The following is a 24,892-nucleotide window of genomic DNA, read 5'->3' on the forward strand; positions in this document are numbered from 1 at the left end:
TCATTTACTAACCCCTTTCCATTAGTTATACTGTAAAGTTAATAGTTTCCAAGAAAAGCCTTAAAGAGAGTAAAAGCTGATATAATCTGTGTACGAGCTGGTTCACAGGGTCCAGATTCAGGAAAAACTTGCTCCTCCTCTTGACTGATTTAAGGTGCATTTATAGCAACAGTTTGCCTAAGTTATGGGGAGAAGAATTTTGTGTTTTCCCATTCATGATATCTAAGTGAGGATTGACAGTGATGCATTTTCTTTTCCTGTATAAAGTTGTAATGCAATGGTTCCCAAACCTGGTCCTGGAGGCACCCCAGCCTCCACTGCATGCAAATCTACCTCATGAATATTCATTGCGGATATCTTGAAAACCTGACTGGCTGGGGTGCCTCCAGGACAAGGCTTGGGAACCATTGCATTACAACTTTATACAGGAAAAGAAAATGCATCACTGTTGTAATGAAATCTCTCAGGATCAGAACTAGAGATTTTGGAACTCATGGCAGACGGCATAAAATGTGACGTCCATGGGGGGACCAAGCCAGACTGAAGCTGATTTAGCACCAAAGATGTTTCCTCTCTTCTCCCATCCCTCTCCTTCTCCTCAGCAGCGCTGTCCCTAGGGCTATGTGAGCAGTGTAGCCACATAAGGGCTCAAGGGAGATGGGAAAGCAAAAATTGCTCTCCACCACAGTCTCCCCTCCCGCTCCTGATACTCTCTTCCCCCCCAAATATGGCACCTGGGGCAACACCATGATCACCCCTCACTTCTTCTGACCCGGAACTCTTTAGAATGATGGCAGAAAAGAGCTAAAGGTGAGGAAAAAGGATGAAAGTCTCACTGCCTGGCTAGTCTGAAGACCTCCTTTTTGGTCGGCTGGGAGAGCTGATACCTCTAAACCAGAAATGTGCTGATTTTAATTTCAACTGAGACCCCAGAAGCTCCCTTTCAAGCAATAACTGAGTGAGCCAAGGCTTCCCAAGCCTGTCCTGTGGACTCACAACCAGTCAGGCTTTTCAAGATATGCACAATGAATATGCATGAGAAAAACTGGTATGCATTACAGACCCTGAATATGGAATTCATCTCATGTGTATTCATTGTATTAATTACTTGTATTTTGATGACTGTCTAATACATTTTTACAAAATCTTTTATTTAATCATAAAAAACTTCCAGAATGAAATTATCAAATATTTATTATCCACCAAAACATCCCTAAAATACACAGAAAAGTGCATTCTACACCCACAATTCAAACCATGTGCTAAAAATTGAACTTATCGCTTTGCTGGAGTCCATCGATCATCCTCAAAGTCCAAACAGTGTTAAATTCATCAGTCCAATGCTCTTTCTTTGAAAGAGGACTATTTTAAATCCTGTTACTCCTGTCCTGGAACTAAAACCACCAAGTCACCAAAGAACTTTTTTTTAAGCTGATAATTGTGCAGATTCCTTGTCTCGCACAGTCCTGCTGTTCAGTTAGTAGTCCAGTATGTAGAAGATCCCATATCAAACAGTATTCCAACCATGAGACACATTTGTGAATTGTTGTGCATATTGATGACTCCTTTCAAAGGGGACCTTTTACTAAGGTGCTCTGAAAAATGGCCTGCGGTAGTGTAGGCACGTGTTTTGGGTGCGCACAGATCCATTTTTCAGCTCACCTGCAGGAAAATACCTTTTAAAAACGTTTTGCCGAAAATGGACATGCGGCAAAATAATATCCATTTTCGGTCTGAAACCACCAGCCATTGACTTAGTGGTAAGGTCTGTGTAATCCTGTCCCTTGCCCCCGGGGAGAGGAAAACACTTCAGCCCTAGAGGCTAGAATAAGAGAGACAGTCAGACTTAAGTATAGGCGCAACCAGTAAAAATCTTTATTGGTATCTCACTAAGCCAATACAAAATAATTGTTCTCTCTGGAGCAGGTTGTCACCCAGTAGCCAGACCCACAGATTGAATAACAAAACTGCTGCTCAGCAAAACGTTCCTAGCCATCACATATATGCTGTTGTAAGTTTTATTTCTCTTAAATCATGTGATTTCTCCTAAACTAATTTGTGATCATATATGGATTTTCCTGTAATATTCTGTTATTTTTTATATGTATGGCAATTTCCTACATTGTATCATCCTCTCCTTTTGTGTGCACATGCACACTTTAAGGGGAATTTTCGAAAGGGATGTCCCAATCCAGGGGCGGGGAAACCCGTATTTTTGAAACAAGATGGATGTCTATCTTTTGTTTCGAAAATACCATCAGGGAAGTCCAAATCCTTAAATTTTGCCATCCCTAGATTTGGATGTCCATAGACATGGACGTTTCTGATTTTCGGCGATTTTCAAAACCGAAGACGTCCATCTCAGAAACGACCAAATGCAAGCCATTTGGGAGGAGCCAGCATTTGTAGTGCACTGGTTCCCCTGACATGCCAGGACACCAACCGGGCACCCTAGGGGGCACTGCAGCTGACTTCAGAAAAAGCTCCCAGGTGCATAGCTCCCTTACCTTGTGTGCTGAGCCCCCCAAAACCCACTCCCCACAACGGTACACCACTACCATAGCCCTTAGGGATGAAGGGGGGCACCTAGATGTGGGTACAATGGGTTTCTGGTGGGTTTTGGAGGGCTCACATTTACCACCACAAGTGTAACAGGTAGGGGGAGATGGGCCTGGGTCCGCCTGCCTGAAGTGCACTACAGCACCAACTAAAACTGCTCCAGGGACCTGCATACTGCTGTCATGGAGCTGGGTATAATATTTGAGGCTGGCATAGAGGCTAGAAAAAATATTTTAACATTTTTTTTAGGGTGGGAGGGGGTTAGTGACCACTGGGGGAGTAGGGTGAGGCCATATCCAATTCCCTCCGGTGGCCATCTGGGATACAAATGTAACAAATAAATAAAAAAAACATCTTAGTTTTTCTTGTGTTCAATTATGGCTGTAAAACATCTTAGGAATGCCCAAATCCAGCCCTTAACACGCCCCCCGACATACCCCCTTGAGATTTGGACGCACTGCAGATGAAAAGCATAGAAAAACGTCTGAAAAATAGGTTTTGAAAATACTGATTTGGATGTTTTTGTGAGAAAAACGTCCAAATTCTGCTTTATGCCACTTTTTAGACGTTTGTTTTTCTTCCACCCGAAATTCAGTACAGTTCTGAAGTGTGAAGTAGTACAAATAATGCCATGTGTTGGAACCTTACATTTCAGCTGCATTCTTTCCCTTTATCTCACTTTGATGAACTAAAATTGCTTAGCAAATATTTTCTATGGACAATCAACTTAAACTTACCAGTTCTTGGGTCAATAATTTCTACTGCTGCTTCACTGTCTTGCCCCAGGATGGCATTTCTCGGTGAGCCCAGCACTACCTTAAGCACCTCATTGCTTTCTTCAAGGCCATCATTCTTAATATAGAGGTTCCACGATTTGAAGGAAACACCTGAAAGTATGTAGAAACAAGTCTGTGAGCCCCAGCTACTGTAAGGATCTGAGTGTCATTTTTACATAGCATAAGAAATGCAGCCCACTATTTGGCTACAAATCAGCCAAGTGACAAGCACAAACCATGTAGACTGGTATAGAGGCTGACTGAATTTCACTGGAGGTAATTCAATTTGCTGATGACACAAAGTTATTCAAATTGCAAGACGGTTGTGAAAAATTGCAAGAGGACCTTATGAGACTGGGCATCCAAATGGCAGATGATGTTTAATGTGAGCAAGTGCAAAATGATACATGCGGGAAAGAGGAACCCGAACTATAATTACGTGACGCAAGGTTCCACACCGACCAGGAAAAGGATCTAGGTGTCAACATTGATGATATGTTGAAACCCTCTGCTCAATGTACAGCAGCGGCTAAGAAAGTAAATAGAATGTTAGGAATTCTTAGGAAAGGAATGGAAAACAAAAATGAGAACGTTATAATGCCTTTGTATCGCTCCATGGTGTGACTGCAATTTTCTGTACAATTTTGGTCACCACATCTCAAAAAAAGATATAGCGGAATTAGAAAAGGTACAGAGAAGGGCAACAAAAATGATACAGGGGATGGGACGACTTCCCTATAAGGAAAGGTTACAGAGGCTACGGCTCTTCAGTTTGGAGAAGAAATGGCTGAGGGAAGATATGATAGAAGTTTATAAACTACTAAGCGGAGTGGAAATGATAGATCTGAATTACTTGTTTACTCTTTCCAAAAATAAAGGTTTACCAATGGATTTGCGTCGTGAAAACAACTTTTTAGAAGCTTTTTAAGTGGCTTCAATTTGATGATCCAAAACACAATTTTCCAGTGCCAGCCTCCTCTCTCCAAGCCTTCTATTATGGGATTGAAAGCACTTCATCAATAAAAGATGGCCATTGTAATAACACTAATCTGAGGAAAACTATGAGTGACAAACTGCATAATTTTAGGGCATAGAAGTTGTATAACATGCAAAGTGTGCTTATGCGAGCTATACAGGGACAATTTGATTCAAGGCCCTGTTTATTAAGGTGCACTAGTGTTTTTAGTGCGCACTAATGCTAGAGACCCCCATAGGAATACATGGGTGTCTCTAGCATTAGTGAGCGCTAAAAATGCTAGTGCGCCTACAGCGCGGCTTAGTAAACAGGGCCCTCAGAGGGGAAAGTGATTCGCTCTTGAAGTGGTATTTCTAAGGCTGATGAGTTTGTAAAATCCTAACAGTTACAATGGGCAAGTCACTTAGCCTAGAATGGGTGGCAGAGCTGGTGGTTGGGAGGCGGGGCTAGTGTTGGGCAGACTTATACGGTCTGTGCCGGGGCTGGTGGTTGGGCGGCGGGGATAGTGCTGGGCAGACTTATACGGTCTGTGCCAGAGCCGGTGGTGGGAGGCAGGGATAGTGCTGGGCAGACTTATACGGTCTGTGCCAGAGCTGGTGGTGGGAGGCGGGACTAGTGCTGGGCAGACTTATACGGTCTGTGCTGGGGCTGGTGGTTGGGCGGCGGGGATAGTGCTGGGCAGACTTATACGGTCTGTGCCAGAGCCAGTGGTGGGAGGCAGGGATAGTGCTGGGCAGACTTATAGGGTCTGTGCCAGAGCTGGTGGTTGGGAGGCAGGGTTGGTGGTTGGGAGGCAGGGATAGGGCTGGCCAGACTTATACGGTCTATGCACTGAAGAGGACAGTACAAATAAAAAAGTAGCACATATGAATTTATCTTCTTGGGCAGAGTGGATGGACCATGCAGGTCTTTTTCTGCCGTCATCTACTATGTTACTATGAGAGGCATAATCGAACGCGAACGCCCATTTGTAAAAACGTCCATCTCCGAGAACGGGTCCGTGAAGGGGCGGGCCGAATCGTATTTTCGAAAAAGATGGACGTTTATCTTTGGTTTCGAAAATACGGTTTGTGCCGGGCAAATGCATAGGATCTGGGCGTTTTTTTGAGCTAGGCGTTTTTGTTTTTCAGCGATAATCGAAACCAAAGCGCCCCAGCTCAAAAACGAACAAATCCAAGGCATTTGGTCGTGGGAGGGGCCAGCATTGGTAGTGTTCTGGTCCCCCTGAGATGCCTCTACGCCAGCCTCAAATATCATCCCAAGCTCCATGACAGCAGTATGCAGGTCCCCCAAGCAAATGGACCCATGCAGAGAGCAAAAATCAGAAGAAAAAAAAACATGCAAGTGCAGTTGGGAATGTCCAATTTAAAAAAAATAGTAAAAGGGAGATTTGAAGCAGCCACCTTCTGATTCCCAGGCCAGTGCTTTAAGCACTGCACCACATGAATCAGTTAAAACATTTGTCCCTCCCTTTCCATTAAGTCCCTCCAAGTTTCTGTCAGCCAATCACAGCTCATTTAGGTGACATGATGTCAGCTAAATGAGCTGTGATTGGCTGACAGAAACTTGGAAGGACTTAATGGAAAGGGAAGGACATCTAAACAACTGATTCATGTGGTGCACTAGCCTGGGAATCAGAAGGTGGCTGGTTCAAATCTCCTTTTTTTACTAATTTTTAATTTGGACGTCCCCAACTGCACTTGCATGTTTTTTTTTCCTTCCGATTTTTGCTCTCTGCATGGGTCCAGGCAGCACCAACTAAACTAAATTTGCTCGGGGGACCTGCATACTGCTGTCATGGAGCTAGGGATGATATTTGAGGCTGGAAAAAAAAGTGTTTGAAGTTCGGGTTTTTTTGGTGGGAGGGGGTTAGTGACCACTGGGGGAGTCAGGGGAGGTCATCCCCGATTCCCTCCGTTGGTCATCTGGTCATTTAGGGCACTTTTTTGGGACCTGTTCGTGAAAAAACAGGGTCCAGAAAAAGTGTCCTAAATTCTGGCTAAAAACGCCTTTATTTTTTCGATTATCGGCTGAGTGCGCCCATCTCTCCTCAGTCGATAACCACGCCCCAGTCCCGCCTTCACCATGCCTCCAACACGCCCCCGTCAACTTTATGCATTCCCGCGACGGAGTGCAGTTGGAAACGCCCAAAATCGGCTTTCGATTATACCGATTTGGGCACCCACAAGAGAAAGACGTCCATCTCCCGATTTAGGTCGGAATTTGAGCGTTTTTCTCTTTCGAAAATAAGCTGGTATGTTACTTAACCCTCCATTGCTTCAGATGCAAACTGAGGGTCGCTTTTACTGAAGCTTAGTGTGCACTGACAGACATTAGGGCGTGCTAAGTGTCATATGGCCCGCAGGTATAAAATAGGATATGCGGCACTTAGGGCTAGATTTTATAGATGGTGCAGAAAAAAAGTGCTATTCTATAAGCTGCTCTTAAAGTTAGGCGCGGTTTATAGAATAGCACTTACGCCCGGGAATCATGCCTAAATTTAGGTGTGGCCATTTGCACCAGCTGAAACATGGTGCAAATGCACACGTATCCCCGTTATTCTAAAACAACGCTTGTTAATTTTAGGAACTGCCCCATTATGCGTGGTGAAGGCGGTTAGCTTGGCAGATTTTATAAAGGGGTTGGACGGTTTCCTAAAGGACAAGTCCATAAACCACTACTAAATGGACTTGGGAAAATCCACAATTCCAGGAATAACATGTATAGAATGTTTGTACGTTTGGGAAGCTTGCCAGGTGCCCTTGGCCTGGATTGGCTGCTGTCGTGGACAGGATGCTGGGCTCGATGGACCCTTGGTCTTTTCCCAGTGTGGCAAAACTTATGTACTTATGCTCATGACCCTCCCATTTCTGCACCCCCTTTATCTGATCATGCATGAATTTTAGGCGTGGATCCCACACCTAAACTTATGCACATAAATGCTGATTAAATCTAATCTAATTCGTGCAAATAATTGCTTGTTAGAAAGCCAATTATTGGGGCTCATTAGCTTGTTATTCAAATAAATTACCATTCACAATTTTTGGCAACTTTTATAGAATTTGGGGGTTAGCACGCAAGTTTCAGTAAAAGAGATCCTCAGATTGTAAGCCCTCCAGGGACAGAAAAATGCCTACTGTATCTGAATGTGACCTGTTTCAATAGCCTTCAGGCTTGTAGGTGGCATATAAGAAATAAAATTAAATAAATAAAATAAAATAAAGACTAACAGCTTAGTCTAGAGTTTGACAAAAGTAGGACATGCTCAGCACTAGAGAAATAAAAATGACCTGGATCAAACTGCAGCAAACTTGCAGCACTGTGAGTGAAGTCTACACCGGCTTTAGCAGAAACTTCTTGGACCTTAAAAAGAAGCAGAGTGAAAATTAAAAGAAAGTTAAATTCTTACTTGTGTGTTGTTATGCGTGAATCCTGTGAATATGGACCTACATCTTAATTAAGGGGCCCTTTTACTAAAAGGAAAAGGGACTTGATATAACAGCTTTCGGTGTTTTTCTTTTTGCAACTACATTCAAAGCAGTTTACATAGTATATACAGGTACTTATTTGTACCTGGGGCAATGGAGGGTTAAGTGACTTGCCCAGAGTCACAAGGAGCTGCAGTGGGAATTGAACCCAGTTCCCCAGGATCAAAGTCCACTGCAGTAACCACTAGGCTACTCCTCCACTAGCAATGTTCCATGTAGAAGCCTGCCCTTGCAGATCAGCAATGCGGCCACGCAGGCTTCTGTTTCTGTGAAAGCTGGCTACTTTGTGAGCATTCCGTGAGTGCAGTCGGTACTCATGTGCTTAAATGGCAATAGTCAGCCCTTAACTGCCTAAGCTTAGTGGTTAAACCGAACCACATAAAAATCAGTCCTATCTTTATGCAGAGTCGCTTATGCAGTAAAGTGCTGAATAGTGCACTTAGGGGCCCTTTTACCAAGCTGCGGCAAAAGGGGACTGATGCTGGCATCGCCGCGTGTTTTACATGCGTGCCGAGGCCCCCTTTTACCGCAGCTGGTAAAAGGGAAGGTCTTCCTTTCCTGCAGGAAATGGCTGGGCGGCAAGTAAAGCACTTGCAATGCGGCCGTTTCGGGGGGGGGGGGAGGGGAGCCCTGGCCGCCACTCATTGAGGTGGCGGTGAAGGCTCCCGTGCTAACCCGGTGGTAACTGGCAGCGTGCGGCACTGCCCGATTACCGCTGGGTACAGTCTGGCACTACAAAAATAAATACTTGTTTTGTAGCACTGGAAATAACGGCATGGTCGGGGTGGGAAGTATCGTTGGGCTGCTGCGGTAGCTTGGCAGTACTTCCATTATAGAGAGCGGTAAGCCCGCGTTGGGCTTACCGCCATTTAGTAAAAGTAGGGTTACCATATTTTGTCCTCTGAAAAAGAGGGCACATGTTGCACCTCCTGCCCCGCCCCTGCTCCACCCACACCATGCCCCTTTCGCATCCTCGCCCTGCCCTTTCTTGCTCTCACCCCGCCCCCTATTCCCCTCCCCCCGGTTCACATATTCCCCTCCCCGCCCCTATTCCCCTCCCCCGGGTCACATATTCCCTCCCCTCTCCTTACTTACTATCTACTGCCCTGGTGGTCTAGTGACCTCTTTGGGGCAGGAAAGAGCCCCTTCTTTCCTGCCCACAGCGCTGCCCTTGCCCTGCATCCTGTTGCTGTGACAGTCTCGGGATTCAAAATGGCAGCCGAGAGTTGAAGTTTCGCAAGGCCACTTCAATTCTCGGTGGCCATTTTGAATCCCGAGACTGTCACACAGCAACAGGATGCAGGGCAAGGGCAGCGCTCCGGGCAGGAAAGAGGGGGCTCTTTCCTGTCCTGAAGAGGCCACTAGATCACCAGGGCAGTAGACAGTAAGTAAGGGAAGGGGAGGCTAGGATAGGCCTGCTGCCCGCCTGCACGTTTGTCCAGAAATCCGGACAAACGGGCGGACTGGCAAAACTTGCCTGGACATGTTCTCAAAAAGAGGACATGTCCGGGTAAATCCGGACGTATGGTAACCCTAAGTAAAAGGAACCCTTGATCATATTTGAAGTAGCCAGACACAGAAACCCAAATTTTCAATTCCAGTGCCCAAACATGGCCCGACATTGAATACCCAGGAATAACGTTGGTGACAGCTACAAAAAACGCTCACCACCGCTGGCTCAATATCGACCCCATAGTTTTCATACGGTTTGAACTGAAATTAAAATAAAATTTGCTTCCTGGATATTATCACTTATATCTTTGTTATCTGACGCCCTTTATTTAATTGAAATATTTTATGCTCCCTCCCCATTTTTAAATGATATTTCAACACTGATTATGCAAACCGCTTAGACTTTTATTATATGAGCGGTATATCAAATCAATTGAACACTGAACATTTTAGTGATCTTACCTTTATGCTGACGTATGATGGGTCTGCACTCTGCCCTGTCCTTACCACCTTAATGGCAAGAGGTCCGGCACTTTCACAGACTGGGTAATAGGTTTCTGCCAATGAAATCCTCGACCATTTCAGCTCAAGCCTGAAAGAACATTTTTAAAGTACGGAGCTAAAAACAGTTGCTGCTCTAGGGTTGCTTCTTCATCAGATCGTCCGTTAGGTTTTCTGCTATTCTTCACATAATAAAATTGTAGAGGATGGCAGAAAACAATCAATTGACTCATCAAGTTTGTCCCATACGTCTCATCCTAGGTTTTTAGGGCATCTAACATGCTCCCCATTAGAGAACGAGTTTCCTTTAAGGTCTGCACCTTCATTCATAGAATCATTTCTGGGGAAGTTCCAGAATACATGCTTGAATTGGTTGACTTGCCACCCAGAAATAGATCCAGTCTATCACACGATCTTACTTAAATTTACACTACCCAGATTGTGGTGGCCTTAAGTACAAATCTACCTATGCCTCCAACTTCACATTCATAGGCACACAACTGTGGAATGCTTTACCCAAATCAGTAAAATCTACCCAGAACTACTTAAATTTCAGAAAACTATTGAAGTCCGTCCTGTTCCAGAAGGCGTATTCTCCAGGTTCAACATCATTTTGATTAACTCCTAGTTTTTAATAAGATTCATGGACACTAATTATCTTTATTATCTTCTACATATTGTTGTTTAAAAGATGTTTACTATCTTACTTTTACACTGTTTAATTGTACTTTTCTGTACTGTAGCCTTCCTACAGATTTGTGTAAGCCACATTGAGCCTGCAACTAGCAGAAAAATGTGGGGTATAAATGTATTAAATAAATAACATTTAGGTGTCTGCACTTCCACCAGCCATAGAGCTGGCATTTAATTGCATGGGCCTAAGTTCATTAGGGACCAGTGGCATAGCTATATGGGGCCTGGGGGGGGCCTGGGCCCCCATAGATTTGGCCCTGGACCCCCCTGCCGACGACCCGCTCGACCCCCCCTCCCGCTGCCAACCCGCCGTTGCCTACCTTTGCTGGCGGGGGACCCCAACCCCCCCGCCAGCCGAGGTCCTCCTCGCAAAAGGCTTCCTTCTGTTTCTGACGCAGGACGTAGCGCGTTCCACAGATGTGTGCTTATGTAGGAAAAGCTGGATGCGTATGTAGATTTGTATGTGGGATTCTGAATAGAATCTTGCTACTATTTGAGATTCTGAATGGAATGTTGCCACTCTTTGGGGTTCTACATGGAATGTTGCTACTATTTGGGTTTCTTCCGACCTGGATTGGCCACTGTTGGAAACAGGATACTGGGCTAGATGGACCATTGGTCTGACTCAGTATGGCTATTTTTATGTTCTTATTTATGCATGCAACATTAGCATCCAGTTTATAGAATTGTCTTTAACTCCCAGGCTACAGACTAAATTCTGTAAATGGCGCCCACATTTGGGCGCTGTAAAAATGAGTGCTGAGCGCTATTCTATATACAGTGCTCCAAGCTGGGCACTGTTTATAGAATAGTGTATAGCGCTCAACTTTGGGAGTGAGGATTTACACCGAGAGCTGGTGTAAATCCGCATATGTAAATTAGACACAGATCCCCTGAATTCCATAATACTGTGAACACCCCTGACCTGTCCATGCTCCTCCCATAACCACACCCCCTTTTCAGCTGCGGGATAAAAAGATTTATGTGCACATCTTTACAAAATGGGGCTTAGCAAGATGTGCACAGAAATCCAAATTGTTGCCAATGAATGCCAATAATTGATTTTTAGCTCCCAATTAAATGGCTCATTACTCAATATAATTGCATGCGCAATTTTGAGCGCCATATACAGAATCCAGGGGTAAATGCTTTACACACTTTAGTAAACATGCCCCAAAACGTAAGACAAAATTACAGGCGTAATTTTATAACAGGGTACCTAAAAATGTGACAAAAACTCCTATGTTATAAAAACATGCTGTGTTAACTGATAGCGCTTAGTAATTCTTGAATTAAACAGGTAATATGGTTTAGTTAATAGCAGCCCAGATCTATTTAATACAACTGGACAAAAAATCCATAAAACCTATTTTTTTCATACAGTTTAATCACTATGGGTCCTGTTTACAAAGGCACGCTAGTGTTTTTAGCATGTCCTAACCATGTAGACACCCATAGGAATATTATGGGCATGTACACGATTAGTGTGCACTAAAAATGCTAGCATGCTTTTGTAAGCATGGCCCTATAACAGTACAAAACTCTGATAAATCACCATGATTCACATTTTAATTTTGTCAGATGCAACACATTGAGAACTGCTTACGTCTCTGGAGGAAGAGTCTTTCCTGCTGGATTGGAGAGTCTGAATTGAAAGTTATCAGAGGTCTGGTCTACAGCAGCACTGATGATATACCGGATGGCTCGTTGGTTTAGATCTCGCTGGGTAAAAGTACCTTTTATACTGCATCCTGAAACAGTGGTTGGAACACTTTAATTATTCTTTCATTTTCCATTTACCAAAGTCATGATGTAGCTGCACACCTTAACAAAAAAAACCAAACAAACATAAAAACACAGAAGTGGAGAAACTGGATCCGCTATGAGGGGAAATGCAGAGACAAGGGAGTAGCGTGATCAACAGGACACTTCCAAGTAAAACCAAGGAGAAGAGAAATGGCAAAATATTCTTTAATGGTAGATAAGACTTGGCACAATGTTTCGGTGAACACCGCCTGCCTCAGGTATATGGTGGTCACTTGTAGATGCAGCTAAAAAAGCAAGCAAACCAAATCAAGCCTTTAAAAAGACTAATGAATGGTGAATATGCGAGTAACGTGGCTAAAAAGCATCAACAAAGCTGAGATCGAAATTGAGTCCAATGAGAGCCAAGTGAGAAAAACGCTAGTACAGCACACCTTGCCACAAAAATTAAAACATTATGAGCAACCTAACAGGCTAATGTACTTACCCTCGAGGAAGAGAGCAGAAATGGGCTGAGAACGTGCTATTCTTAATGACCTATTTGCAGATCAGGATTGCACTAATTGTCTAGTGTTAAAAACTTGTGCAAAATCACAAACTGAAACATTGAAAAATCATTAAGCTGTCTTGCTGGGAAACAGCTAAATTTTGTATGAAAATGGACATGAGCAGAGAGTAAACGTGGAGAGTATGCTGCAATTAAGGCTGGATTCTATGTATGGCGCCTGAAAATTTCGTATGGAAAAAAAAATATGCCTAGGTGTATTCTCTAAAAGTGGTGGATGCTTGGAATGCCCTCCCGCGGGAGGTGGTGGAGATGAAAACGGTAACGGAATTCAAACATGCGTGGGATAAACATAAAGGAATCCTGTTCAGAAGAAATGGATCCTCAGGAGCTTAGCCGAGATTGGATAACAGAACCGGTAGTGGGAGGTGGGGGCTGATGGTTGGGAGGCGGGGATAGTGCTGGGCAGACTTATACGGTCTGTGCCAGAGCCAGTGGTGGGAGGCGGGGCTGGTGGTTGGGAGGCGGGGATAGTGCTGGGCAGACTTATACGGTCTGTGCCCTGAAAGAGACAGGTATAAATCAAGGTAAGGTATACACAAAAAAGTGGCACATTTCTTGTGCAGGTCTTTTTCTGCCGTCATCTACTATGTTACTATGTTTTATGGAATAGGCTTAAATTTCTGCGCAGTATATAGACTACGCCAAGCGCCTCTCCACACGACCAAATTTAGTCACGGCCATTTACACAGTGTTTTACTTGGCGAAAATCCTGATACCTAAATTAGGCGCAGAGTGGGTGTATTCTATAACAATGCGCATAAGGGGGGGCCTTTTACAAAGGCGCGGTAGCATTTTTAGTGAGTTCTAATCATTAGCGCGTCCTGAACACTAGAGACGGCCATAGGAATATATGTCAAATTAAACCGGCATAAATCTACTGAACTTTTCTTAAATACAACCCCCCCCCCCCCCCCAAAAAAAAAGTAGATTTTCAGGCAAAAGCACCTATAAAATTTCACATAGATTGTTCAGGGCAAGTCTCTTATAGTCACTGGGGTTAATATCTTATCACCCATAAGGTGTGCCCCTCTTTGGTGACAAATTTAATCATAGACTGCCCCCAACCTTCCTAATTAGTTGAGTCCCACTTAAAATGTGGATTTATTCTGTCTTCTTATCTTTTATTTTTCTATTTGTTTTTTTTTTCAATTTTCTTTTCTATTTAATGAGTTAATCTCCTCCGTTGCTGTGGCTCATCGTGCCATTGCAATACATTTAACTTCAATCATACTATTAGCAAAAGCTCCTTTCCCACGGGACATGCTAACTGGCTCTAATTTTGCTTCCGTAGGTCCAGTGTGATATTAACCCTTGAGAAAGCTGGAATTGCGAAACAGGCACCTGTCGGGTTGCGGCCACACCTGGGCATGCAGGTAAGTGCAATAACGTTACCTACGTTTGCCCGAAACGTGAAAGCTTTTCTACCATAAAGGACGTTAAGTGATAGTATGAAAGTCTACTTTTTTGGGGTTTTGTACATAGGAGTATATGGGCATCTCTAGCATTTAGTGCATACTTATTTTTAGCGTGCACTAAAAATGCTACTGCGCCTTTGTAAAAGAACTCCATAGATTTTAGAAACACCCATGCCATGGCTAAGCCCCCTTTTCAACTATGCAGCTTAGAATTTAAGCACATCCCCATTACAGAATACGATTAGACAGTTGTGTGTGTGGAAACCTTAATGCCAATTAGTGCTGATAATTGCTTGTTAACATCCAATTGACAATGCTGATTAGCTAATTAACCAATTAAGTTACATGCATTGTTATAGAAAATGCTTCGATTTCCACGTGGAAATTTCGCCATGATATATAGAATCTTTTTTCGGTCTTCTCCACCTTCTTGACTTAATTTGTTTGGATGGTTTAGTCCTTACTATTTATTTATTTGTAGCATTTGTATCCCACATTTTCCCACCAATTTGCAGGCTCAATGTGGCTTCCATTTGCCGTAATGGCGGTTGCCATTTCCGGGTAACAGAATTACAGATGTTATTGCGTTAAGGTGCTTACATACATGGTAACATACATGGAACATAGCATATATGGAACAGATCACACTCTTTCCTTACGTGCTGTATATAAACAGCTTGAGCACTGGGAACTTAATGGATTGAGATAACACTTCCCTCCCTGGTCTACTGGAAACTCTGGGCTCCTTTTACTAAGCGGTGGTAAGCCCAAGGTGGGCTTACCGCTCGCTATTTAAGAAGTACCGCCGAGCTAACACAACAGCCCGGCAGTACATCCCAGTGCATAGTACTTCCCACCCCTACCATGCCATCATTTCCGGCGCTACGAAAATTTGTAGCGTCGAATACTACCCGGCGGTAATTGGGCAGTGTTGCGGGCTGCCCAGTTACCGCCAGGTTAGTGCGAGAGCTCTTACCGCCACCTCAATGGGCGTATCTGTCTTCTTTGGATTTGGCTTCTGTAATACATATCTTGATTTTTCTGTGTTTGGACTACTGCAACACTGTTTGGTTGGATCTGCTACAAAAGGGTATTAGCATTTGCAATTAGTCCAAAATACTGGGGTTCATTTGACTGATGATTTAAAGAAACTGGGCCATATTCTCCAGTACTGATGCAACTAGGTTGGTTACTTGTGTAGCACCAGATTCATTACAAGGTCCTAGTGTTAGCTTTTCTGTTTCTTTTTTTTTCATTTATTTATTTATAATTTTCAATATATACATCTTATCAAAGAAGCATAGAAACAATTGCAATAAAAAAAAAACCCAGAAAAATAACATTCTTGAGATAAACTTAGTTATCTCATTGAATGAAATAATATTTCAAACATCGACCTCTAGATTGGAAATACCTAACTAGATCCAAGATACAAAATATCATTACAAAGGAAATAATATTTATCAGACGATTACACTCCGGAAAAAACATTCTCTATCTATCATCCAGTGTCCATATGGGACCTTAAATCTTAACAATGACATTCTCAGTCTCCTTAGAACATAAAAATTCCTCGAGTTGTTTTGGCTCTGTAAATTGATAACTATTCTGTTGGTAAATAAAGCGACATATACAAGGAAATTTAAGGGTAAGCGTTGCCCCTAAGTTTAATGTTCTTTGACGTAGAGCCAAGAAGGCCCTATGTATAGCTTGAGTCTCTCTTGCGAGATCTGGAAAAATCCTAACTTTAGAGCCAAAAAACATCAAATCTAAATGTTTAAAGAATAACTTTAGTACCATCTCCCTGTCTATTTCAAGAGCAAATGTTACCACTGCTGTTGTCCTTTGGGTAATTATTTCTAAGGAAGACTCCAGGAAAGATGTCAGGTTCAGTCCTCCATCCACAACAGCATGGTCACCTCCAGGTTTAGATGAAATCAAATTCTGAAGATAAGTTACCCTTGTTATGGGTGGGAGAGATTCACCCGGCATCCCTAGAACCTCCCGCAAATATCTTTTAACCATTTCAGTCGCTGAAAGAATGGGAGATCTAGGAAAGTTGACAAACCGCAAATTAAGTCTTCTTTGCTGATTTTCAAGGTATTCCATTTTCTTTTTAACAAAGTTACTATCCTTAATTGTGGCTTTGTTCAAGTTCTCCAGCTTGAGAATTTTTTCTTCAAACAATTTTGTTTCTGACAACTGTCGGGCATTAATTTGCTCCTGAAGCAACAGGGCTTTGGACAAAGTTTTTATTTCACCTGCACTTTTCAATAAAACCGTCTGCAACGAAGAATGCATTGAAAAAGTTAGGTCCCATAGTGCTTCAATAGTCACTACAGCAGGTTTCACCAATTCGATATTAAACTCAGGAAGGGGTGAGTTAGAGATCAATTTTAAACCATCTCTCGTTGGTTGAGGAAAATGTTTTAAGCTCTGTCCTACCAGATCTTCCTCCTCACCCACGCGTTTGGTTGGGCTCCTTTCTTCAAGGGTCCTCTCCATTCCAGGCATGGGATCCAACGAATCACAAACCGCTCGCACCCTTCCTGGTTGGGGTGGTGCCGCACAGACGTCGGGGCTCAGAGAAGCCCCGTCTGCACTGCTGACCGAGTTGTTAGATGCCGGTTGGATAGCAGGAGAAGATGTTGAACAGGGTCTCAGAGACACTCCAAAACTTTCCAATGTCGTCTGCCTCGAGAGGTGGGTACCAGTAGGGGTAACAGGAGCCTCCCTCACCTTTCCCCGCCGCTTCCCCATATTATGGGAACTTTGGACTCCTCTTTCAGTTCTACGGAGGTAGGCTTCAGAGCGCGTCTGAGGTAGTGTCCTAACTCGGCGCCATCTTGGATCGTAGCTTTTCTGTTTCAGATCAAATGTGCTCCTGTTTATTTCCAGTCTACTACTACTACTTATCATTTCTATAGCGCTACTAGACGTATGCAGCGCTGTACACTTGAACATGAAGAGACAGTTCCTGCTCGACAATTCAGGACTGTGTTCTTTGCTGCTCGTTGCAGTCACAGGGGAATCATATGTGGTTTGTCCCTGGTGACAAGGAGGTGCTCTAAAGCTCCACAGTTGTGGAATGTGTTGCTGAGTAAATGATGTGATAAGAGGGATTTACTGACATTTAAAAGAGGGTGAAACACTTATGTGTTTAGATGAGTTTGTGGGGATGAAAGGATTGTTCTTTTACTAATATATTGAGGGTTTTAATTTGTTTTTAGAAACATAGACGGCAGATAAGGGCCATATGGCCCATCCAGTCTGCCCATCCTCTGTAACCCCTAACTCTTCCTTTTCCTAAGCGATCCCACATGCTTATCCCATGCCTTTTTAAATTCTGACACAGTCCTCGACTCCACAACCTCCACCGGGAGGCCATTCCATACCTCCACCACCCTTTCCGTGAAATAATACTTTCTTAGATTACTCCTAAACCTAGTCCCTCTTAATTTCATCATATGCCCCCTTGTTTCAGAGTTCTCCTTCAGTTGAAAAAGGCTCACTTCCTGTACATAAATGCCCTTGAAATATTTAAACGTCTCTATCGTGTCTCCTCTCTTCCAGCGTATACATGTTGAGGTTCATAAGCCTGTCCCTATATTTTTTGTGTTCAAGACCGCTTAGTAGTTTTGTAGCAGCCCTCTGGACCAAATCCATCCTGTTTATATCTTTTCGTAGGTGCGGTCTCCAGAACTGCACACAGTACTCTAAATGGGGCCTCACCAGAGACTTATACAATGGCACTATCACCTCCTTTTTCCTGCTGGTCATCCCTCTTTTTATGCACCCAAGCATCCCTCTGGCATTGACCGTCACTTTTTCTACGTGTTCGGAAGCTTTAAGGTCATCAGACACAATCACCCCCCTCTTCCTTCGTTTTTATTTGATCACGGTGCTCATTTTCAAAACACATAGACTTACAAAGTTCCACAATAATATACATAACTTGTAAGTCTATGTGCTTTGGAAATGAGCCTCCAAGTGTTATATTTTTATTCTGTTGTTCACTGCTTGGGGTGGATTTTGCAAATGCGGTATATCAATGAAAATATGCAAACATGCAATTGACTTGCCAAGAATGACCATAGTGATAAATGCTCACAGGCGTTACACATAACTTAGGGCTGCAGAGCAACATCCTGGAGTCACTGTTTGATAAATCCAGATCTCAGTGGACTTTGTGGTAACACAATACTTGTATTCTGATAAAAATGCTTTTAATTTTAGTCGGTTTTATTGTGTGGAGATGCCATTTTTTAAAAAAAATTCTTTTGACCTATTACTTATGATGGGGTCCTTTTACTAAGTTGTGAGAAAAAGGCTTTATTGAATATTGACCGAACATTGACTGAGTTATTATTTATTTATTGAGAACTTGTTATTAAGTTTAAACACTTTATATGCACAGAGTGGCGCTATTAACGATTGCACTTTTCCACCTGGAGTTTTAGCCCGATGAATGATGCGCAATATATACCCTTTTAGCAGTCTTTCATTATGCGGTAGCAGCGGGGTCTGGTTTTCCCGTGCACCAGGGCCCTTTTTACCGTAGCAGGTAAAATCCTCCCCCCCTCAAATGGCCACGCGGTAAGATAACCCTAGCTGTGTGGCCATATGGCGGAGAGCACTTATTGCCACCCATTGAGGTGGCAGTAATGGCTCCCATGGTAACCCAGCCGTAACCGGGCAGCACACGGCGATGCCCGGTTACTGCTAGGTTGGCACTGCACTACAGAAAACAATTTTTTTTTCCGGAGCAGCTGAAATAGCATGCACTCCAGCCGGTACTACCGCTGTTGACTGCGTTGGGCTGGCAGTAGTTCCAGATTAGCGAGCGGTAAGCCCACATCGTGTTTACTGCCGCTTAGTAAAAGACCCCCTAGGTTAGGGTTGACATACGTTTTACCTATACAGCCTGTTGTACCACACTTTGAACGTGGAAATACTTTTTAAAACAAATAGGAGGAAATATTTTTTCACTCAACGAATGGTTAAGCTCTGGAACTCTGCTGGAGGATGTAGTAATAGCAGTTATCTGGGTTTAAAAAAGGTTTGGACCAGGGGTGTAGCCAGACAGCAGATTTTGGGTGGGCCTAGGCAAGAACTGGGTGGGCACCAAATGTTCTCTCCCCCACCCCCACATCAAAAAACTATCTCAGCTGGTGGGAAAATGCTTCTCTCCAGTCTCTACCTTGGTAGTCTGCAGCAGGCATGCGCTGAAAACTGAGCTTGCGAAGGTGCCAGTATTGTGGAGGGCAGCATTTTCATTACCATGTGTTACTGTTGGATGGGCCTGAGCCCTAAGTGGGTGGGCCCTGGCCCACCCAGGCCCACCTGTGGCTACGCCACTGGTTTGGACAAATTCCTGGAGGAAAAGTCCAATTGAGACAGACAAGGGGAAGCAACTGCTTGCCCCGGGATTGGTAGTATGGAATGTTGCTGCTAATTGGGTTTCTACCAGGTACTTGAGACCTGGCTTGGCCACTGTTTGGAAAACAGGATACTGGGCTAGATGGACCATTGGTCTGAACCAGTATGGCTACTCTGATGTTCTTATGTATAATAGACTAGCATATGATCAAATAAACTATTTGGAAAATAACAGAGAGATCTTTTTAGTAAGCAGTGATAAGCACCAACACATGCTTAGTGCAGCAAAAAATGCCTTGCCGCTGGGTGCATTCAGGCGTCCTGTGGTAATTTCTGTACATGCGTGTGCTAACCACATGCTAAGAAATAACATTTATTTTTTAGTGCTGGAGTGGATCTGGGGATGGAGAGTGGGCGTGTTCTGTAGTAATCAGCGCAGCTAAATTGCCGTGCACTAATCGATTAGCACATGCTTAGAGCATGAGACCTTTCTGGCTATATAATGGTGGAAGGTAAGGGATCACATGCTAACGGAAAAATTTGCACATGCTATTAAACTTGCCACCTAAACTTCCGGAAATTACTAAAAACCAACCTGTTCAAGAAGGCGTACCCTATCGACCCAACTTAAGTGCCTAAACCCTGCAACACAACGATACCAAAGCTTGTACTAGACTATTCATAACTCAACGATATCAAAGCTTGCAATAAACTCAGGGCCGCTGAGGGGGGGGCAGGGGGGCAAATTTTCCCGGGCCCAGGCCTCCAAGGGGGGCCCGGCCGCCGGTGCTGCAGTCCCGGTCTTACCTACCTGCCTCCTCGGCTCCAGGCCCCCTGCATTCGAAGCGGCAGTCACAGATCGCCTCCCTTTGGGCCTTCCCTCCCTGTGTCCCGCCCTCGCGGAAACCGGAAGTTACATCAGACGAGGGCTGGACACAGGGAGGGAAGACCAGAAGAGAGGCGATCTGCGACTGCCGCTTTGAATGCAGGGGGCCCGGAGCCTTGGAGGCAGGCAGGTGAGAGACCGCGGACTGCAGCGGCGGGGGGAGCAATGGGGGGCTGCAGCAGCGCGGGAGCAACAGGGGGCGGCAGCAGCAGGGGGAGCGACGGGGAACGGCAGCGGCAGGGGGAGCGACAGGGAGCGGCAGCGGCAGGGGGGGGCGGAGGCGGGTGGCCTTGCCCCGGGCCCGGCCTAGTCTCTCGGTGGCCCTGAATAAACTATTCATAACTCTTCCTCTCTATGATTCCCAATGTGTCTATAACACATGAACCTTATCCGACCACATTAACTCCTTGTATTTGTTTCACTACCGGAGATGGCGAACGCCTCTACAGGACAATGTACGCCACATTGAGCCTGCAAATAGGTGGGAAAATCTGGGATACAAATGTAACAAATAAATAAATAAAAATAGAAAAATCGGCCATTTTACCCTGAAGGTCAGAAGCTGAAAATCATATGGGAAGTGGAATTTTTTGCTGAGACTGTGACAGCAAGGAAAAAGGTGAAATGGTGAAGATAAAAGTTTTCCTCCCAAACTAAGACCGTACCGGCTTTCCCATTTTCTAAGTAGCCAAAGGAAGGTGACCTCAGCACTGTATAGACAAGGTCTTCAGCTTTGTTCTTCCTGTCTGTGACCTTCAGATTGTGTGCTGTGATGTGAATTGCAGTTCTGCCATCTTTCAGATGGACTACTGTTGATGGGGCTTTCTTAATAACGAGTACTGGAGATGATCGGTCTTCATGTTCCACCTGTAGTAAGATTTAAAAAAATAAAAATAAAAACGCTATCAACTTAAATGGTCTTGCCTGGCTTTCACACAGATCAATGTATCCCACAATTAGTGCTATTAAACGCCACATTTTACAAAGTCGTGCAAACAGCTGTCAGTGTGGTAATGCCGACACAGCCCATTAAAAGTGAATAGGCTGCGTCGGCATTGTTTCGTGGCTTTGCAAAAAGGGGGGAGGAGTAATGTATATTATTATTATTATTATTATAAAAATGTATAGCCCACCATTGTTATATGCGCAGAGGTTTCAACAAAACTTACACAATAAAATTAAACGGTACAAACATAAAATATCCAGAAATACAAATAAAATACAAGTTATTAAAATCTAGCAAATGTGCCAAAAAGCTAGTGAAGTAGAAGGTCCAGACTCCACCAAATAGGATCCCATTGGTTTCCCTGCCATTTTCAGTCCACTAAACTACTGGAATACTATACATGAAGGCTCATGATCCCAGATGAAACCACCTCCTCATACTTAAGTATAGAGATATATCAGTTTAAATTAAAAAAAAAATCACACTGGGACTGATATTCAGACCATGGCAGTTAGCTGGGCTGCCTCCCACGGTCAGCGGCAAACCTGTAATTCAATGCAGGGTTGTATCTGGTGACCGGCATTGCGTTTCCATTTTTGGGGGGGCGGTCTGAATATGACCGGCTAAGCCGATATTCATCGGCTGACCATCAAAGTTATAGCCAGTCAGCCAATGAATCTGTTGTGTCACGAGACGTCCAGTGACCGGGCTAGCTGCTAACCCGCAGATTCCAAATAGTGCGCCTAGAGTTAAGTGTGGTTCGGTACATAATTTAAGGCACATTCTATAACTACACGCATAGATTAATTGTTTTAACAAGTTGTTAAGCATTGTTAACAGCTCATAACAAGCAATAACGAGCACTGATTGGCAAAAATTAGAATTTACGCGTGTACATTGCTATGCCTATTCTGTAATATACTCTGCCTAAATTCTAACATGCGCAGGCAAAAAGGGGCATGCTTAGGGGCATGGAAATACGTGGAGGGGCATAATTGAACGGGGCACCCAAGTTTTCCTGAGGGCGTCCTCGCAGGACATCCTCGCGAAGGGGCGGGGAAACCCGTATTATCGAAACAAGATGGGCGTCCATCTTTCGTTTTAATAATATGGTCGGGGACGCCCAAATCCCCACATTTAGGTCGACCTTAGAGGTGGTCGTCCTTAGAGATGGTCGTCCCCGGTTTTCGGCAATAATGGAAACCGAGGACGCCCATCTCAGAAATGACCGAATCCAAGCCCTTTGGTCGTGGGAGGAGCCAGCATTCGTAGTGCACTGGTCCCCCTCACATAACATTCAAGCACCTTTCTGTTCTCATTTGTAACTCTATTTAACTAGTCCCTTATTTTCTTACTCTTGTTACTCTGTCTTATCTATCTGTATGTTCCATCTTTGCTTACACCCTATGCTGTCTATTAAAATGTTTTATTGTGTACTAGTAAAAAAAGGCCCGTTTCTGCCTGTCATGAAATGGGCGCTAGCGGGCATGGGACTCCCTTCCCCTTCCCTTACGCTAGTATTCCTGGTGGTGTAGAGGTACCTGTTTGCTCAGGGCAGGAAAGAAAGAGCCCCCTGCTGGATCCTGTGCAAGTCCGGCTCTCGGCGTTTCAAAATGGCCACCGAGAGTTGAAGTCTCGCGAGGCTGCTTCAACTCTCGGCGGCCATTTTGAAATGCAGAGAGCCCGACTCACAGAGGATACAGCAGGGCAGCTAGCAGCAGCGCTCCCGGCAGGAAAGCAGGGGCTCTTACTTTCCTGCCCCGAGTGAACAGGTACCTCTAGACCACCAGGGATAGTAGAGTAAGGGGAGGGGAGGTGATGGGGGGGATGAGGGGGCGACCAGGGGCAGGGTGCTAGCGTTAAAGGGGCGGTGCGATGGCGCAAAAGGGGCGGGGTGATGGGCACGTCCTCGGCAGCTGCGATTCGTTGGAAGGGGAGGAGTAGGGAAACACGCCTCCCCGTTCGTTCATTTGCGTGGTTGTGTACATGTTCCGCCCTCGACGTCATCACGTGTGACACGAGGGCGGGGCATGGAGACATGGTGAGTGTTCTGGCTTCACCACCATGAACTTACGAACCGGTGTCTGAGTGCCTGCAGTGACGTCAGTGTCCTCAGAACGTTGAGGGTGTGTTTTATTATAGTAGATTGTGTTGATATTGTAATGTAGCTTACTGTTCCATACTTTGTATTGTTGTTTGAATATTTTTACTGCTGTAATTTTCTTTTGCTTATGTTTGACTTATTCTTGCTGTACACTGCCTTGAGTGAATTCCTTCAAAAAGTCGGTAAGTAAATCCTAATAAGTACATGAAATAAATGCCATCTAATTTCTCATGCTTCATTAACCAACATTGTAAGGTCATACATGCCTGTATAGTGAAGACCACTGGATCTTCTCTCATTTTTCCCTCAACCAGAAAGCCTGGGTTGATCTTGTCTGTAGCAGTGAACAAAAACTTGTCCACTTGCCCTGCTCCGCCGTTGTGTCTGTAGGCCACATCCATGTTGTTCACATCTGCCTGAGTAAATATGCTCTGATGCATGATGCTCCCTTTTAGGTACAGGTGGCCATGCAGAGGGTGCTGGATAACCCTGTATGTAAGGTTATTTACTGGACTATCAGGGTCTGTCAGCTCAAGAAGATCTTGAGATATCACCCCTACGCCACCCTCATGTAACTGGATACCTTTGTTTTTAACCAGCGTAGGTGGTATGTGATCTGTATGCACTACAATGAAATCCATGAAGCCATCTGTAGCCTTCAAGTCATTGCTGACAGTGAAACTATAACGAGAAAAGAGACAATTTAAAATGAACACAAGAAAAAAAAAATCATTGCAAAAGCATTTTCTAGTTCGTGGCAATATTGAGTATGAACAGGATGGCCAAGGTTCTTCCAGATCTAGGCTTTCAGAGACTAATTGTGATGTAGCAGCTGTCTGTTTGGCCATCCGTAATGCACCTATCTCCTGGCTGGCTGCGGTATTCATTCATATTCCAGCTAAAATAAGCAAAGATGCTCTTTTTCTGCGTAGTATTCACAATGAAGTCGTTGCATTTCTCCCAAATAGAGGGCCTGGAAACTAAAATGAAGAGCACATTTATGTGTGCAGGCATGAAGCTAATGTGCTTAAGTTTCTTACTTTGACACAACAAAATGTCCTATTTGAAATTGCTGAGATGACTTTCCTATGAGTTATCATGGGGCTAATATGTTATATCTTTATTTATATTTGTTTTGATTTGAATGTTATTATTTTTACTTTGATTATGTATGTGATATTCTAATCCACTTAGTTGTAGGCAGAATATAAATTTTTAAATAGATAAATAAATAAATCTGCACTAAGGGACCCTTTGACTAAAGGGTTGTCACGTGGTAACCTGAAACTACCACCGGCCCAGCGCAGGTGCTGGCGGTAGTTATTCCCCTCGCGCGCCCCATTTCCAGCGCTAGCAGAAATATTGAAAAAATATTTCCTTAGGGG

The 24,892-nt window shown here is 44.1% G+C and overlaps 1 protein-coding gene across 4 annotated transcripts in view; it reads right to left on the bottom strand.

The window, feature by feature from the left end:
- The window catches only part of LOC115472691 (FRAS1-related extracellular matrix protein 1-like), a 215,467-nt gene that overhangs the window by 42,187 nt on the left and 148,388 nt on the right, over nt 1-24,892 (bottom strand). For 3 of the 4 annotated variants that reach the window (XM_030207049.1, XM_030207047.1, XM_030207048.1), the window contains 6 exons: nt 23,774-24,188; nt 21,123-21,324; nt 12,052-12,196; nt 9,714-9,843; nt 7,602-7,674; nt 3,297-3,446 (listed from right to left, as the gene is read on the bottom strand). In XM_030207049.1, coding sequence (XP_030062909.1) covers nt 3,297-3,446; nt 7,602-7,674; nt 9,714-9,843; nt 12,052-12,196; nt 21,123-21,324; nt 23,774-24,188 — 1,115 coding nt within the window. Of the gene's footprint in view, nt 1-3,296; nt 3,447-7,601; nt 7,675-9,713; nt 9,844-12,051; nt 12,197-21,122; nt 21,325-23,773; nt 24,189-24,892 lie in introns of those variants that run through there. The other variant, XM_030207050.1, reaches the window with a different exon arrangement.

The sequence above is a fragment of the Microcaecilia unicolor genome, chromosome 6 (genome assembly GCF_901765095.1).
Source record: "Microcaecilia unicolor chromosome 6, aMicUni1.1, whole genome shotgun sequence".
Lineage (NCBI taxonomy): Eukaryota > Metazoa > Chordata > Amphibia > Gymnophiona > Siphonopidae > Microcaecilia > Microcaecilia unicolor.